The sequence below is a fragment of the Equus przewalskii genome, chromosome 6 (genome assembly GCF_037783145.1).
Source record: "Equus przewalskii isolate Varuska chromosome 6, EquPr2, whole genome shotgun sequence".
In the NCBI taxonomy this organism is placed as follows: Eukaryota; Metazoa; Chordata; class Mammalia; order Perissodactyla; family Equidae; genus Equus; species Equus przewalskii.
Window position 1 is genome coordinate 59403633 of NC_091836.1, and position 18247 is coordinate 59421879.

Genomic DNA, 18247 nt, shown 5'->3' on the forward strand with positions numbered 1-18247 from the left:
AGATGGATGCAGGACACAGAGAAGGCAGGCCCCATCTCAGCCCTTTCAGTAGAGTATCTGCCATTTATAGCTCATGGGAGCCACCAGCCCACATTAGAGACAATGGTGTGGGCTCAGCTGACCACCAAGCCCAGTGCCCTTCTCTGTCCCTTCCCCACCTTCATCCATAATGGGACAGGCAGAGCCCAGGCATCCAGGTGGCAAAAACCCACTTGAGCCATGCCACACACGCCCACTGGCTGGCCTGCTTTTCCTCACTCCCCAGTACAGGCTGAGATCTGCCAGGGATGGGCCTCCAAGAGGCAATCATCTGTTCTTTCCTCTCCCTCCTCACAGGTTTGGAATAAATTGCCTCATCCAGTTTGAAGACTTTGCCAATGCCAATGCCTTCCGCCTGCTCAACAAATACCGCAACAAATACTGCATGTTCAACGATGACATCCAAGGTAGGTTTCTACCCCACCTGAAAAAGCCACCAAGGACTAATGCCTTCTTCCAGGCTCCCCTGGATGCCAAAGGCAGGGGTGCTGGTTTGCTGCCAGCAGCTGATGTTGAAAGAGCATTAAACTTGGATTCAATTCCCACTGGGCTAATTCTTAGATCTGTGACCTTGGACGAGTCCCTTAACTTTGCTAAGCCTCAGTTTCCTCATCTATAAAATGGAGCCCATTAGTGCTTCAGAGGGAAGTAAGAATTAGATGATTTAATATATGAAAGAAATACTAAACAATGAGGTCGTTTTCTAGCTGGTTGAACTTGGACACTTCATGTGTCTGAGCCTTAGTTTCATCATCTACTCAATGGGGATGAGAATAACTGCCTTGGAAGATTATTGTGAAAATCGAAAGAGCTAGTATATGGAAAGTACTAGCACATAGGATTCGTCAGACCAAAGCATCAATGACTATAAAAATGGCCCTTTCCAGACACAACAACTTGCCCTTGGATTTCCCAAACACAAAGTGTATCCCTGTCAGGGAATCAGGACAATGCCTTCTCTTAAGTTGGCTAGAATGTGCAGTGACCCCAAAAGACATTGGCAGCAGGATCCCAGAGCACTCCAGAAGCCAATAGGAAGCATCTTCTAGTTCAGGGTCAACTTGGTTACTGTTCTATGGACCAGAAATATCTGAAGGCACTTGCTTCTTGCTAAAATGGTACCAGTAGGTGAAAATGGAGTGGAAGGGATGGTCCCTCAGGGATCATCTCACCTGATCCAGGAGTTTTCAGCAAGGAGCACTGTGAGCTATTCCTAGTATTTTATAAAGCCTAAGAGAAACCTTGATGACACCTAGGGTAGTATTTAACAAATGAAGTTTGGCAAGCAAAATCTTTTAAAACCAGGGATGCATGTCAGATAAAAAGAGCAAGTTGGTGGGGAACAGGTGTTGGGAGTAAAAGATTGGCCAACATTTTGCAGATGAGGCCCAAAGAGATCACAACTTTTCGTCAAGTGAGTTAGAGATAAACCTAAGAGGATTCAAACCCAGATAATAATAGCTAGGCTTTAGAGCTGAATATTTATTATACATCAGGCACTGTTCTAAGTACTTTACACATTTAATCCTATGAGATATTATCATCTCTGTCTCACAAATGAAGAAACTGAGGCACAGAGAGAGTAAGTAACTTACGTAGCCAGTAAGTGTAGAGTTGAAATTTGGACTCTTAAGTTCCAAGTTCATAATCATTTACCATGCTGTTCCCAAATCTTATACTCTTATTGCAAAACAAAATGCCTTCTTTCTTTTGGTCCACATTAAGGGCTAAATAAATGCAATAAATGTGGGGGTTTTTTTGTATTGGTCTTAAATTTACAAGAGGCAGGATAGCACAGCCAAGCATATTATTAGATAATTAAGACCAAAATGTATGACTTCGGTGCCTGAAGAGTGGGTTCCCAGAGAGGGGAGACCCAGAAAGAGAAAGCTGACACATGGTAAGCCCTCAGCCTGTCACCATTGTGTGCCCCTGGCCCTGATGCACAGGCTGGGACAGGCACTGGCTGCTAGCTCAGCCTCACCCAGACAAGTGGGGCACTCTGCATACACAGGGCAGCGCAGTCCAGGAGCACAGGCTGGGGGAGGGAAGTATTCACTCACTGCCCTCAGGTCACCTCACTGCCAGCACAGGGGGCTGGGATGTGCCTGTGGCTCTGGAGGAAACACCTGCCAGCTCCCCCGTCACGGCACTCACCCATGAGTCAGCAGCAGGACAGCCATCCCTCTGAGCCCCCTGGGCTGCCAAGGCGGGAGGGTAGAAGCGGAAAACAAGTCCGTGTGGGTGCACAGACTCCAGATGTGCAAACACACACAGGTACATGTATATACATTCTCATAAACACAGGCACAGGCACACATCCGGGCCCTGCAGTCCATCCGCCCCCACTGCTCCCACACTGCTGCCAGGACCCACCCCCACTTCATGAGCAAGTTCTCACTCCCTCACTGCAAGTCGAAGGCTTCAGGGATCTGCCTACTTGTACCCCACTTCCACCCCACTACTGTCTCTCTCTGTCCTCTGACCCACCCTCACTTTTCCTCCAATACTCCTTCCTAGCTAGTTCTCTCTGCAGGTGGAAGTTTTCCTCATCAGCTTGGGGCTCCCTTCCCCATCATCTTTGCCTGAGTAACTTCTACTCACCCTCCCAGACTCAGCTCAAGGATGTCTGCCCCAGGGAAGGCCCCCCATCAGCCTCCTCCCCCCAGTGTGATTGTGGTGCCCACCCAGTGCTCCCACAGCCACCTGTGCTCCCCTCTGTCTGTTTACTTACCACAGTGAACCCCAAATGCCTGCACTGGGTTGTCTGTCTCCCCAAGAGACAATAAGCTTCCAGAGGCAGGAACCATGTCTTTTCTATTCCCATTCCACAATTCCCAGCAGAGTACCTGGCACTTTATGGATGCTTCATAAATGTTTGACGAATGAATGAATGAAGTCTGCACACACAAGTTGACATTCTCATAAGCACACCCATTGGTTCCTGTGGGTGTGGCTACACTGGACACATGCTCCTGCAGCCTCTCTCTTGTCCACATTGTCACACATATACTCACATAGGAATGTACCCTCATGTGCTCGTACTCAGATGTATATGCATCCTCATGTGTACACCCTCATGTATACACACTTTTTTAATTAAATCAATTCAGTATTAAATTCACTGCTTTTTATGTCCTGCTTATAGCCAGTTCCAGTAGAACTCCCAGGCATTTCCCTCCCAGGCATTGCCAAATGGAACAGTTTTCTGGGTCCCACAGTAGACAGAAGAGAAATTTCCCATTATTTTCTCAGAAAGTAAAGACTGAAGTCATTAATCTAGAATGCATGAGGAAAGCTGGCAAATAGTCCCAGAATGTCAGGGGCTCCATAATATCAAAGCTTTGATGGGGACAGCCTGACAGTTAGGTGTGACCGAATAGCTAACAATAGTAAAGAGGTGGGCATGGGGGTGCAGCGCCCAAATCTTCCTTCAAGAAGAGACTTGTTGCCCCAGCTGCCGGCAGGGCTGTCAGCTGCGTCAGGCGGAGCCTCAGCTACTGAGAGCTGCCTCACCCACGGTCCTGCCCTGCCGGGGGCCGCCGTCACCCAGTGATGAGGAAATATAAGAGCCCAACCATTTTGGCCTAACACAGGGCAACCCTGAGGGGACACTTTAACTCCAGAGCTCCCCAAGGGGTTGGCTGAGGCTTTGGGGACTGCGTGGCAGCCCAGCTCCTCCCTCTGCCCCATCCTGCTTCCTCCCCCTTCTTTCTCCAGGTGTTGATCCCAAGGGCACTTCTTGATGACACCCCAAACTCTCCACATGTCTCAGGACCTGCTTCCCAGGGAGCGCAAGCTGTGGCAAATGATAACGTTTTGCACGCACACAGAACTTTAGGTTTGAAAAGTTTTTCATTCACGCTCTCTCTCAACTTCCTTGCAACACCCCTCTCTCCCTTGTGGAGAGGACAGACATTGCTGTCCCATGTCACTGATGAGGAAACTGAAGTTCAAGGGTTAAGTTTTGCTTCAGGTGGCATAACCAGGCAGGCACAAAGCTGGGACTAGAACCTGGTTATTTCTGACTCGGAATTCTCTGCTCTCTCCATGACATCATCTGCCTCTTCTCCTGTGTGGGTGAGATGATGCAGCCAGTCTTCTTGCTAAGGATTAAATTCCAGACGCTGCATAAGTGTGGGGTCACTGATCTCCAGCATCCTGCTGCTCTCCTCCTCTTTCCCATTCACTACTCTGATTCCCACTGTTTACAGACCTGAAGATGAGGTCCAGAGAGGGGAATGGCTTGCCCACATCACTAGCTGGTTAGCGATGGATGAATCTAGGACCAGAATCCTGTGATATGTATTCTTATTGTTAAGTGGGCAATTAGAAGACTGGTGAGGAATTCCAGGACTAATGGGGCAACATAGAAGATGAAGTTCATGCTAGAATTGTCCTCCTTTACCTCCAAATGCAAAGTAAAGAGAAATTAAACATAAAACTACATAGCCGTGCTCAAAAGTAGAAAAGGAACACCTGTATGCACAGAATTGGAGATGGTTGGGAGAAAGGGAGGGAGGGAGCAATCACAGTGGTAGACACCAAAACCATGCCACGTGGGTTGGCTGGGGACAGGCCTAGTCCACCTGAGCAGGACCCATGGTCAGAATCTGCCTGGGACCCCACACGTGGTGGGGCCTGGGACTAGGCTGCCCACATGAAAACGAGGCGGGCCACGCTGCCTGCTCTGAACACCAGCCCAGCCTCACGTCTGCGATGTGACTAAAGGCTTCAGGATCCCCCCAAACTGAGCTCCAAGAGGACAGGGCCATGCTTGGTACTGAGCAGGAACTTGGGCACATGATTTGAACCGTGTCCCAGCCATCCTGCTGTGTCCCTTCTCCCCATCCCCAACCCAGCCCCAGCTTAGACTCAGGAGCTGCCGCAGGCTGGTTCCTGGTGAGCGGGGATGCGGATGCAGACTCATCGATAGCAGCCTCCTCAGGCATTTTGGAAAAGACATAGGCTCAGGTGACTTCTGTTGTTTCAGCTGCAACCAGGTGAGCATCGCTGATCTCAGGGGAGGAGAGAGAGACCTGGAAGGGGAACAACAAGAGGAATGGTCACGCTGAAGGACAGGCAGTTGTGTCCTCCCAAAGGAGCCAGGTCCAGGATGCTGCTGGCCGAGTGCCCATGGGCCCCCAGCCACCACCACTAGCTGCCCACATGGTGTGTGACTGGGCACAGAGCTCCAGAGGGTTCCTCCACCCCATCAGCCTTCCATAGACCTGCATTGCCCCAAGCCGTGTCACATCCTTGGGGCCAGAGGGCCGGTCAGGGTATGTGTGGTATGTCAGGCCATCATCACCCCTCATACTTTCAAGTTTTCATTTGTAAGCCAGAGTGCTTAACAGTCAGAGATGGGATTGAGACAAGCCTAGGTCTGAATCCCCACTTTCCGCTTTGTGGCTTTGGCCAAGTGGCTTAAACCCTCACAGCCTTCTTTTCTTTATCTGTAAAATGGACATAATAGTCTGATAATCAGCCAGTACCACTAGAATGACCAGGATACTTTTATAAGGCCAGCATCTATTCTGGTCAGCCGGAGCCTACACCAATTCATTAAGTGTTTCCGTCATCACCCAGGTTATGGCACCAGGTTGTTGTAAGAACTGTAGTAACACACAGGCAGGGACAAGCATGTTATAGTACTGAGTTCTAGTACCTATTACTTACACCTTTGGTGCATGTAGGCTCCCAGCACTAAGTATGGGAGGGAGGGAGGAATGGTTGAGACCCAAGACAGACAGACTTTGGTGACAGTGAGGAGAAGAACCAGTGTGAGCACAGGACTGGGGGAGCCTGAGAAGAAGGGAAACAGGGCCTCACTCTCCTCTCTCCACTTTCCATGTATACCCTATTCTTTCAGCCCATTGAGTTATTCATTCTTCCATGAATTTTCTACCACCTCTGTGGTTTTGAATGTGCTGGTCCCCTTATCTAGAACACTCTTCTGCTCTTGGCTAATTTCTCTTTGTCTTTAAGGCCTCAAGTCTCACTTCCCCCAGGTCACTGTGCCCAGAGCCAAGCCTGCTCCACGGGCACCTTAGATGATCCCAAGGCCCAGGAGTGACGTTGGGCAGTGGTCACCCACTTTGCGAAATGCTTCAAAGTTCCCCAGGGGTCAGAGGCCAGGGTAGGAAAGGGGCAGATGGGAAGGAATGGCACAGCTCTAGAGACTTTGTCCAGCTGATTTGTCCTGTTTACAAGACACCAGGGGTTATTTCCAGCTCTCAGGGGTCTGCTGCTCCCTCCTCTCACCACCACACACACTGAGCAGGGGTTCCTGGCCTTTCCATTCTCTGTCTCTCACAGTGACACGTCTCCTGGTCTCTTCACTCGGATCTCTCCCCAACCCCTAAAACCTTCCTGTTCACTAAGTCCTGTGTTCCGAGACTGGCCTTCACCTACAGGGTGATCCCAGCCCTCAGGGTCCCAGGAGTCGTCTGATCTTGGCTTCTCTGAGCCCTTCCCCTGAGCCAGTTGCATCAGTTAAAACCCCAAAGAAGCTGAAAAGATGGTAATTATTCCCTCTGGTTTCTTCCAAATTGTGGCCAAATAGGCCTAACCCCATCTTCTCCAGGGACCAAGGACTGCCTTCTAGAGAGTCCAAGCCCTCCAGAAAATTCGCCCCCTTACACAGAAATAGGGTCAAAGTAGTCTAGAAGGCCTTTGCTTCGTATCCATGAAGGAGAACTTGAATTTTCTGAACATTTATGCTGTTAACTCCCTGTGAACAAGACCGTTTTATTCATCCTTATTTATCCAAGGCCTAGCCCGGTGAAGGCCCAGAATGGGCTCACAGTACCTGCTAATGTACAGATGAATGGTGGTAATTCTGTGGATCATGAAAGCAAGCCTGGCCTTGCAGTAGACAAGGTCCACTCCCCCTATGGCCCCAGGCCTCCAAAGCCACCTGGGCCAGACCCTGACTCGGTCTACCTCCTGTCCTTCTCACTGCCTGGGACAGCAGCCTCTCCTCACCTGATAAACACCTAGTTCTTTCCCTTTTCTCCAATAATGTGTTGTTCAGCATGGAAACTTCTTTAACTTAGTCACATGTGTCTATTAAAAGCAGAATAGAGTCTACACTTTCAGCTTGTCCTTTTGTGCTACTTCCTGAGCCTACAGCCTCAGTTTGCAGGAAATGTAATTATGGAAAGCTCCTTCTGAAAAGGAAAACTTATTTTTTTCTCATAGTGAGTGAGGAACACCAGTCATGCTTTTGGCTACCCATGGCATTTATGGACACAAGTCATGTTTCAACCCATCCCTGGACATCTGGGCTTCTCCAGGTGGTTACCTCCAGAAAGCTAAGCAGCTTCCTTCCTCTCCATTTTTAAATCCCTAACACATTACCCAAGAGCCCCCAGTATAAGAGGTTGATGGAGAGAACTTCGTTTGCCAAACTTTGTAATACAGGGTTTAAGAACTGCTGTTTTTCCTCTTGAGTTCCGGTCTGTAGTTAGGGTAATTTGCCACTTCAGAGGATGGCCTCAGAGGAAGAGGCCAGAAAAAGACCATGAAGAAGTAGCCAGCAAGTAGCCAGTGAGTATGGGCTTCCGAAGCCAGGTGCAGAGACAATTTCCCAAAGGAAAGAATGAGCAACAGTCTCAAATGTTGCTGAGAGGTCAAGGAAGAGGAGAGCTGAGGACTGACCACTGAATTTTGCAAGGTGGAGGCATTGGTGGCTTTGACAAGAGGTAGGGACAGTCGCTTGATCAGACTGGGTTTCAGGGAGACCAAGAGGAAAGGAAATGGAGGCCATGAGTATATTCAGCTCTTGAGAAGAGTTTGGCTATGAAGGGAAGTAAGAAATATGATGGGAACTACATAGGATGAAAAGAAGGCTTTTTAAAGATTGGGGCTGTAGAACATGTTTGCGTGCTGATGGCAGTGACCCAGTTGAGAGGGAGAAGGGGAGAACGCAGGAAAAGGGGGAGAGAATTGCAAGACAAATTCCCTGAGCTGGCAAAAATGATGGCATCCAGCACATACCTGGAGGCGGCTTTGGCTGGGAACAGGGGCGGTTTACTGATGGTAACAGGAGGAAAGGCAAAGTAGATGAACATGGAGGCAGGGTTCACCCACTGGGTGTGAGAGGATCCAGAAGTTCTCTCCTGATTGTTTCTATTTTCTTTGAAACTCACTTTCCACTTCTGAAAGGGGGAAAAAACAGGAGCTCAGTAGCACTTACTTCATAGAGTTGTGAAGATTAAATGAGCAAGTGCAGGTAAACACACACATAGCACGGGGCCAAGGTCACAATGAGAGCAATCAATAGCAGTGGCTCTTGTATCCTTTCATTGAAATTTTCTTTCCTATCAGATTTCCCATTGTTTTGTGTTCTCCACCCCTTCCAGAGTCACAGCTGAACATTTACGTCCACTGCCTAAGTTTACTTCCCTCTACCTCCACCACCATCCACCCCACGGTTCTGCCCCAGGGAAACCCCATAATGCGTCTCCTGCTGCCTTCAACTCCAGAGTCAGGAAAGGCTATCTGAGCTGCACAAGACTGTGAAGGAGTAAAGCAGCACCCCACTTTTCCCTGCTTTGCTTCCAACTGGGTGACTGATAGGGGCAAACCACTGCCTCTCTCTGGCCTCAGTTTCCTCATCTGTACTATTGTTGGATGTCATGCTCTGCAGTCCCCATCCAGCACTGAATTTCTACAGGTAAGCCCAATTACTCAGCCTGCTAGTTCTAACCTCAGAAGATATTTGACACCCAAGAAGGAAAAAACCCATCACCAAGAGTGTGCTGTCTTGGGGAGCTTCTCAAATATCTTTGGCACCATCTGGTGGCGTATGCTTGGTGCATCTCCTCCTTTCAGGAGGCAGAAAGCTGCCCTGACATCCATCCGCTGAGCGGCACACGCCCTCTCTATTCAATGGAGGGAAACTCCTACTCCATCTAGAGAAGCCGTCTAGTTCAGTGCTTCTCAAACTCAGATGGGCAGATAAATTATCTGGAGATTTTTTTGAAATACAGATCCTGACTCAGTAGAACTAAAAGAAAAGTGGGTTTTGAGGGGCAGAAAGTAAAATGGATGGAGTTGTTTGTGGGGAAACAGAGAAATGGGGAGTAGCTGACATAATAAGTGGACTTCGAGGAAATGATGGACAAAGGATATTTGGGGATTTTGGAGGAGAGTCATAACATGCAATTCTCACAGCCTCTGTCAGTGATTTAATTAATTATTTAAATTGCTTCTCCATGCTTTCTTGGTTATCTGCTCAATGTTTCTTCTGAATGCAGTTCAGTGCTGAGCCTGGCCCTGATAGAGCCCAGCTTTGTCAGGTCAGACAAAAAGTAGATATGGGAAGAGAAGCGGTGGTTAATGACTTTCCACTTCTGAAAGGGGGAAAGCAGAGAATGCCTGGTGGAGGAGACCATTCAGGCTGAGTCTTAAGGAATAAAGAAGGAACTGCAGACGGTCCTATAGGTGGTGGGAACAGCATGGACAAAGCACAGAAGGGTAAAAGTACATGGCATGTTAGGAAACGATGAATAATGTGGCTCGTCCATAGAGTTCACAGAGAGATGTGAAGCTGGAGAGGTAGGTTGACAGTGATAATATACTTCTCCACACATAAACTAACAAAAAGTGTATCATGAACAACATCTTTATAACTGTCATCAGACTCGTAATCGTTTAATAACTTTTTTCTTTACAAAGCAGGAATGAACCTCGTCTGTTTTGTTACCAATGGTATCCTCAGTAACCTGGAGTCTGGTACATAACTGTTGCTCAATAAATAATGAAATGCAACGATTTCCAGACAATGACCTCTGACTACCGACTGTGTTACAGTGATTTGTGCCCAAGCCTTGGTAAACTGGGAGATCCCTGAGTGCAGGGACCATGCTTGATTTATTTCTCTCTTCTGCAGCGCCCAGCATGGTGCTTGGCACCTGGTAGGCTGTGAGTAACACACACTGAGCTCCTTGGAGACCCTCAGAAGGGTGTTAGGAAGCCCCAGTAGTCCTCAGCCCTGGCTCTGGGACCCTGCTGACATGCCAGCAGTCCCTCCAGGCCATGGCTGTGTGAAGACAGGAGAGCTTATACCCCATCTTCTGGGGAGTGTGTTCCTGCCTCGGGTCCTACCTTCTGATGTCCACAATAACGAACATGTACTTATTAGGCTCCAACTGTTTGCTGTGCCCTCTATCCTGGCCTAATACATGGCCTCTAAGCCTGGCACAAATCCAACCCATGTTCTAGGAAAAGCCCCCATCCCAGAGCCAACAAAAAGAAACCCCCTGGACAACTGGAAACAAGAAATATAGAATATTTACTATAGTCCTGCCCTGCAATCATTGGTGTTTTGTAGTTCCTTCCAGATTCTGTGTGTGTATTTTGTTACAATTAGAATCAGGAGCTGTAATGTTCTCTTCCTTCCAGCTAACTCAATGAAGCATAGTTTAGGGGTGAAAAGCACACACCCTAGAGCCTGATTCCCTGCGTTCAATTCTCTCTCTGTTATATGATCATGGACAACTCAGCAAACTGCTCTGTGCCTCATTTTCCCAGTCTGTCAAATGAGTATGATAATAGTGAGGATTGAATTTAAAAACTGTCTTTAGGTTAAGACATCTAAAGCACTTAGAACAATGTCAGATGTTAGTGACTAACTTCATAGCATTTTCTATGCTGCTACATCGTCTTCAGGATGATCGTCTTTAATGGCTGCAATATAGTCTACTGAGTGTCTACACTGGCCAATCCATGAAACCATTATTCTCATGTTAGATGTTTAAGTTATTTCCAGTCATTCTGTGGTATAAATAACACTGTCATAAATATCCTAGGACATATATTTAGGATTTTTCCATGCATAGATTCCCAGAAGTAGAAGCATGAGGTCAAAGGGCAAAAACATGTTATGCCTTTGGTCTCTACTGGGAAATTATTTTCCAAAAAGAGTTGTAGCCCTTTAAAATGCAATGTATGCTGGAAGATTTTACTTTTCACTCTCCCTCACCAGCCTCAGATAACATCAGTTTATTTAATTTGTGCAACTCTAACAAGCCATAAATGGTCCCAATATAATTTCCTTTTCTTTGACCATCATGGAGCTTCACATTGCCTGTTGTGATTAGTTTATTGCGAACTCTATCAGTCAGGGTCTGCACCAGTTGCTTTAACAGAGAAAACTTGATATAAAGAATTGTTAATTAGGTATTAAAGAATTAAAAAGTCAAAAAGAAACACTAAGGATCTGCCACCACCCCGAGGATGGGGGAACAGAGGGAAGACAAGGGGGTGACTGGCTAGTGCTGGTTAGTTTGTAAGTGATGGACAAACTGCAGACTGATTCAACTGCTGCTTCTGGAATAAACTTCTGCTGTAAAGGAGAAAAACTAAGGCTCTGGGATTGCCAGAGTTAGCACAAAGGAAAAAAAAAAAAAAGCAGGCTACCCAGTTAAATTTGAATTTCAGATAAAAAATAATTTTTTAGAATAAATATGCTAATATTGCATGGGACATACTTATACTAAAAGGATTATTCGTTGTTTACCTAAAATTCGAACTTAACTAAGTGTTCTACGTTTTACCCAGCCCTCTCACAAGGCAGTATTGGTGCTGGAAAAAAAATGTTCTTTCCCTCTTCTGTTAGCCTTTCAGTCTCTCTCTGGCGCCCCCTATTGGCAGAGCCCAGCATAGAGCCAGTTGGCAAAGCTGAAAAGTGGTTTGTAGACAAAGCAGAGCAAAGAAGGGTGGGTTTGAAGCTGAGAAACAATTACTCAGTCCTTGACACGGACCACCCTTTGGCTCTTCAGCATCCATACACACCGTTCTACACATTAGCACTTCCAGACAACAGCAAAAACAACTCTAACAAAATGCTTAATAAAATGAAGACATTCTCACCTCCCGGAAATGGGGAGAGGCAAAGTCTCACCAGTCATTTAATTCGTCTCTGGAAGATGTCACACTAGCCATCTCTGGGTAGGGTTAACTACTCTTAAAATTCAGTTACAGTCACATTTGAAAATTCTGTTACCTGAAAACTAAATTGTAGAATTGACCTCAACAAACATATCAAATATTAAGGAGAAAGGAGAAGAAATTAGCTAATGTATACCATTATATATAATCACATAACAATCAAGGAAAAAAATATGCATGGCTGCTGCATCCTCATTTCTAAAACAGGTCATGAGGCCGTTGCTGATGTTTATTAATTTCTTCCTCAACCTCCCATTCCGTGTTTTCTTGTCCTCAGACAGGACCTCAGCTGGCCGGGGTTCTTTACCTGGTAGGATGACCCAAACCTTTATTTCTGAAGGATCTGAATCCTCAGTAGTCCTGCCTCTCTTTATTGCAGTAGTAGTTCCTCCTGTTTACCAGTGAACATGGAAGTACTAAGACAGACCTCAGAGGGTCCCCTGGGCTCAGGTACAGTCCTCCCTGCCTCCAGCTCCCCCATGGTCATCAGGATGAATAGCCACAGCCAATAAAATAACTGTCTTCTTTGCCCCCTGGTTTTGTGGCATAAAGAGCACCAAATACACAGGTGGCCATCTTAACTCCCAATTCAATAGAACCGTGTTGTGAACTCTAAGGGAAGCATTTGTCTCTTGGGGACCAAGACCTCCAGTCCAGAGAGCACAAAGTTGAACACACAGGAAGCAAAAATTCTGCAAGTGAGTTATTAGGTGAAGCGGTGAGAGGAGCCACTCTCACTTCAACCCCTGATTTCCAGACCCATGTATTCTGGTCTTCAGAGAAAGAATACAGTGTATTATTTGCTAAGTCAAATCATATATTGCATCCTGTAGGATAGAACCTCACCATCTCTGCAGGGTGTTACCTCAACTAAGTCTTCAGTAAGTCTTCAGTAGGCCATTCTACTGATCTGTTAGGCCAGCTCCTCCTGGGTGGTGGAGTACCTGTTAAGACCAGTCAATTCCAGGGGCATGAGCCTATTGCTGCACTTCTATTACTGTGAAATTAATTCCTTGGTTAGAAGCCTTGTTGTCTGGAATATATCAGGATGGTGAATAGGCATTCCAAACATCCACAGATGGCGGCGCTGGCAGAGCATTAGAGACAGGGAAAGAAAATCCATATCCAGACCATGTGTTCCCTCCAGTGAGGACAGGTCTCTTTCTTGTCTATAATGGAAGGAGTCCAATGTAATCATCCTGCTGCCAGGCAGATAGTCCTCCCAGAGATGGTGTTGTATCAGTAGCTCAACACTGGTCTCTGCTGTTGACAGGTTAGTCATTGAGCAGTGGTAGTAGCAGATCAGCCTTGATGAGACGAAGTCCATGCATAGCCTCCATCCCTGCCACTATGGCTACTTTGTATATAAACCCATTGACCAAACCCTGGGTGGGGCTCGGGAAAGATGCTTACTGACATACACAGGACATGCCATTGTGTCCACCTGATCCTTGAGAACCTGTTCTCCTTATGCCCTTTAGTGAGCTTTCATATGGGGCACAAATATCTTCACTCTGTACCTATTCCAAGGAGTCCATCTATATACCCCTTCCCCAGACTTTCTCATCACCAATCTTACTATTTTGGTCTTTCTAATTCCCTAACCATCCAGCCATTAGCATTAGCAACTGCCCATGAATCAGTGTAGATCTAGCCATCTCTAGGACCAAAGTGGAAACTTTGAGGTCATGTCCATTGAGAAGATTTCCCTCACTGTTACCCGTTAGGGCTACCTTTCATTTGGGGCTATGAAGCTGCAACCATACACTTCTAGTTGGTGCCAGCATATCATTAAGAATAAGCTGTAAACCAAGCCCAAGTTATTTTCCCCTTGCTCAGCTTGTCATAAAGAATTCCAAGTGAGGCTTTAGGTACGAATTGAGGGAGAGGAAGTCATGCAGTGGACGAACGTCAAACAAATCTGAGCCACCTGTTCATGCAACTTACTTGTACGTTCTGGACATGCTCAAGCCATTTGATGACGGTTTGCTACTGGGAACATCCAATCTTATAACTTGATGGATAAGACAGCCAGCTCAGATCACATGATCATTTAACGTCTCCTGGTTAGTTGGTGGCTTCATTTTTATATGTTTTTTATCCATTTATCCCTTAAACAAATCATTCTATGAGGCTCATACTTCTTTTTGGATTCCATTATATGTGTCCTTGTTATTTCATTTATGAATCATGGTGGTAGCAGCACCTGACTCTCTGATCCTCTCTTCCAGGGTCGAGCAACAATCCAGGAGCTGTTTTTCAAAATAACAGTTACCTGCAGAAGAGTGCATGCGTTTGCTTCACAACCTGCATGCCTATAGGCTTGACCTCTCTAAGGGCTAAGGAAAATTCCTTGTTCCGCCACAGTTTCTAGGTGTCGGGAACTCTGCCAAGGGTCTTCTCTTGGGGGCTAGGAGCCAGTGCCAGAGGCTGATCTCAGTCCACTCTGTTGCAGGCACAGCCTCCGTTGCTGTGGCAGGGATCCTGGCTGCTCTGCGAATCACCAAGAACAAGCTCTCCAATCATGTGTTTGTTTTCCAAGGTGCAGGTGAGGTAGGTGCCATCAGGGGCTCTCTACTGTTGTTCCAGTAGGCAAATAAGAATAAGTAGAGGGCCATCAAGGAGGGGAGGTGTTCTTAGGGTTCTGAGAAGAGGAAGAAATACAAGTGCATTGTGATAATTTCAGCTGCCTGGGCCCCAACATCTGGGTGTCTCAAGGCAAAGACTTAACTGGGCCTCCTGGGAGTGCGGGTAGGGGGGTGATAGAGAGAAGAAAAGATCTTGGTAAAGTATCTTATAAATGCTGAGCAGATATTTGCCCTATGCCTAAACATCCATTGTATGCTACCTCCCAGGCAGCCATGGGCATCGCCCACCTCCTTGTCATGGCCCTGGAGAAACAAGGCGTATCCAAGGCAGAGGCCACGAGGAAGATCTGGATGGTGGACTCCAAGGGCCTCATCGTCAAGGTACTGTCAATCTGGAGACCTGGAGGTTTCCTGACACCCACAACTATTGGAACTGGACTACAAGAGGTCTCCAAGGGGCAAACTGCTCAGACAGAATAGAGAGTAAAAGGAGGGCAATGTCCTGACCTCCAAAGCAAAAGACTCATCCCAAAGTAGCCTTAACTGCTCTTGTCCAGAAGCTTTGACTATGCCTGCAAGTGTGTGGCTGTGTGCCCCTTCCAGCCTTATCACCCACCACTGCCTGCCTTGCACTAACCTCCAGCCATATGGGTTGTGGCTGTCCAAAAGTAACATGCTCTATTCCACATCTTTGCATATCTTGTTCCTCTACCTGAAATGCCCTTCTCTTTTTCACACGCCCACTCAAACCCATCCATTTCCTCCTTATCTTCTGATTGAGCTCAAATGTTACCTTGTCCAAGAACCTTTCTCTGGGCATCTAGGTCTCAATTAATTCCTTGCATCCGTGCTCACATAGCGCACCACCCCCCCACGTACATTACATCACACTTACCACATTGTAGGGCAATTGCCCCTTTACTTTTCCATCTTCCCAGTGGGCTATAGTCTTGATGTCAATGCTTGGCACATGGTACTTATGTTAATTACAAACATAATTAATGTTTGAAGTGTGAGTGAAAGAATGAACGAGAGAGAAACAGTCCACCTTCTGACCAGAATGTGGTGAGGGGCACAATCAGATGACCTCTTCCCTTAGGACTTCACTCAGAGCTCCATGTTTTAATTCCTCAAATTCCACTAACATAGAATGTCAGTGAGAGATGAAAAAGATGACAGAGGTAGGAATGGGGGAAGTATGTGGGGCCATTGACCAAGAATAGCAGAGACCCCTCAGTAGAATCCGACCTTCCTATTGTTCCATGTACAGCCAGATTACCACTGGAAGGAACTGGGTCCTGGAGATTCCTCCTTCCACCCCAGGCCATTCCAGAGCATAATCCAGCCACAGGTAGAGGCTGCCAGAGGCTGCCACACTTCTCAGTTGCCCACCTTTCAACATCATTTGGCTCATCCCTTTGAACTCATCCCTACTCAAAGATCTCTCAAAGCTAACGTTTCACTCTGGTTCTCATGAAGCCAGCTGACCCAAAGGAGTCATCAGAGATGATGATGTTCTGTCCTTTCCCTGCAGGGGAGGACCCACCTGAACCATGAGAAGGAGATGTTTGCCCAGGAGCATCCTGAAGTAAACTCCCTGGAGGAGGTGGTGAGGCTGGTGAAGCCCACAGCCATCATAGGTAGGAGGAGAGAGATGGCCCACTGCCCAGCCCAGCTAACCCTCTTGACTTGCAGGTGGAGATAGGCTCAGCAAGGAGGCATGAGTAACCCATGGAAACACAGCTCTTTCCCCTATCCCATATCCAATTCAATGCCACAAACTCTTATTGAGTGACTACTATATAAAAACCACAGAATGAAGGCACCACGTTGGGGCTTAGTGATGCAAAATTATACAGTGCAGTGGCAAAGCTCAGCGCTGGTCTCTAACCAAGATGAAATGAGCACGCCTCCCCAAAGGTGGGAACCCTGGCATCTCTCCCTGTACTGGAGGAGCAGCCCACTTGAAAGGACAATGCCCAGGAATGCCTTCACAGGTTCATCTTAACTGGGTAGGGACCTGATGTGGACCAGTGCTCCCTTAGGGATTAAGAGGAAGTCTCAGCCAACTCAAGCAGGAAGACCCTTTTCTCTTCTGCTCCCTCCACCCCTATGTCAGACGCCATCCCCATGACTCCTGAATCTTTCATGTTGCACCTAGTTCCCCACCACCATCACCTCCAGAAGAGGAATGGGTTGTTTATAAAGAGTAGGCATCCCCACTACCCCCCTTTTCCCTGTAGGTGTTGCCGCCATCGCAGGAGCCTTCACGGAGCAGATTCTGAGGGACATGGCCTCCTTCCACGAGCGCCCTATCATCTTTGCCCTGAGCAACCCCACCAGCAAGGCTGAGTGCACGGCTGAGAAGTGCTACCGGGTCACTGAGGTCAGCGGGGAGTCATTCCTTCCCCAGGCTGAGCGGACATAGTAACAATAACTATGAGTAACCCTATGAGGGTGAAAAAAATCCCTACATCACTGACGAGCAAACTGAGGCTCAGAAAGACGGAGTAATTGGCTAAGGTCACGTAGCTAATGAGGAGTGGAGCTGGCCCTCAAACCTAGGTCTGGGGCCAAAGCCTAAGCTTTTGCCATTGCACTATACTGCTCAAAGTTCCTTAATAACATAGAGCTTGGACCAGAACCCAAGACACTTGCAGACTCTAGGCCACTTGCAGACCTGTCATGTCCTGGTTTGGCCCTCTCAAGACGTGGCAGCTAAAAAAGACACAGCTTCACCTTTCAGTGGTTTCTTGACTGCCTGGTAACTCAGTGGGGCTAAGCTTTCTGGTCAAATGAACAAGTGCAGTGCGCTCAGTACAATGCTGAGCATCTGGGAGAGGATGAAGAAGGGTCCAACATTTGGGAGATAAGACTAGGCCAGCATTGCTGCCCCAAACCAATCTCCAAGCTCCATCTCTGGTTTCCTTCCTGCCTCCAGGGCCGAGGGATCTTTGCCAGTGGAAGTCCTTTTAAGAGCGTGACTCTGGAAGATGGCAGGACCTTCATTCCCGGGCAGGGAAACAACGCCTATGTGTTTCCTGGAGTGGCTCTGGGGGTCATCGCTGGCGGGATCCGGCACATTCCAGACGAGATCTTCCTCCTGACAGCAGAGGTATCACTGTCCCTGCTCCCTTGCGTGCTCCCAATAGGGCCTGTGATCTACAGCAGGTCCTACGCTGGGCCTCCAAAAATTCCTCCCCTTGTCTTTTATATCCACCTGCCCCCAACCCTAGCAGTGGATCCCCAAAATGCTTGAACCTCAAGCTTCTGTCAGGATCACCTTGAGGCTTGAACTTTTCTCAAAACACATATGGTGTTTAAGGGGGGATAGGGAATAGTCAATGCGAGGGGGTGTTGGCAGTGAGGGGACATACCTCGTACTGCTCCCTGCCTCCCAGCAGTGCCCATCTAGATGCCTAGAACAAGGGAGATGCCACCAAAGCCACCTGAAACTGTGGGCTTGTGGACCATGACAGGCAATGGATTCTTCCAGCCATGGGTCTTGGCCACGTCACCAGGGTAACTGGTAGCAGAATAAGCCCCACTAGGGCAGCTTTCTGTAAGGAAGGAGGTGGGTTGGGTGTCTCGTTTGCCTGCTCTGAACACCTGGATCTTGAGCACAGTGGGGCTGTGGGGATGCACCTGCTCCAGGTACCTCA

At 47.6% G+C, this 18247-nt stretch overlaps 1 protein-coding gene across 6 annotated transcripts in view; it reads left to right on the plus strand.

Moving 5' to 3' along the window:
* The window catches only part of ME3 (malic enzyme 3), a 179629-nt gene that overhangs the window by 156955 nt on the left and 4427 nt on the right, over nucleotides 1-18247 (plus strand). For all 6 annotated transcript variants that reach the window (XM_008540396.2, XM_008540405.2, XM_070625619.1 and 3 more), the window contains 6 exons: nucleotides 337-446; nucleotides 14453-14550; nucleotides 14853-14966; nucleotides 16120-16225; nucleotides 16829-16971; nucleotides 17527-17700. In XM_008540396.2, the coding sequence (XP_008538618.2) occupies nucleotides 337-446; nucleotides 14453-14550; nucleotides 14853-14966; nucleotides 16120-16225; nucleotides 16829-16971; nucleotides 17527-17700 (745 nt within the window). The remainder of the gene's footprint in view (nucleotides 1-336; nucleotides 447-14452; nucleotides 14551-14852; nucleotides 14967-16119; nucleotides 16226-16828; nucleotides 16972-17526; nucleotides 17701-18247) is intronic.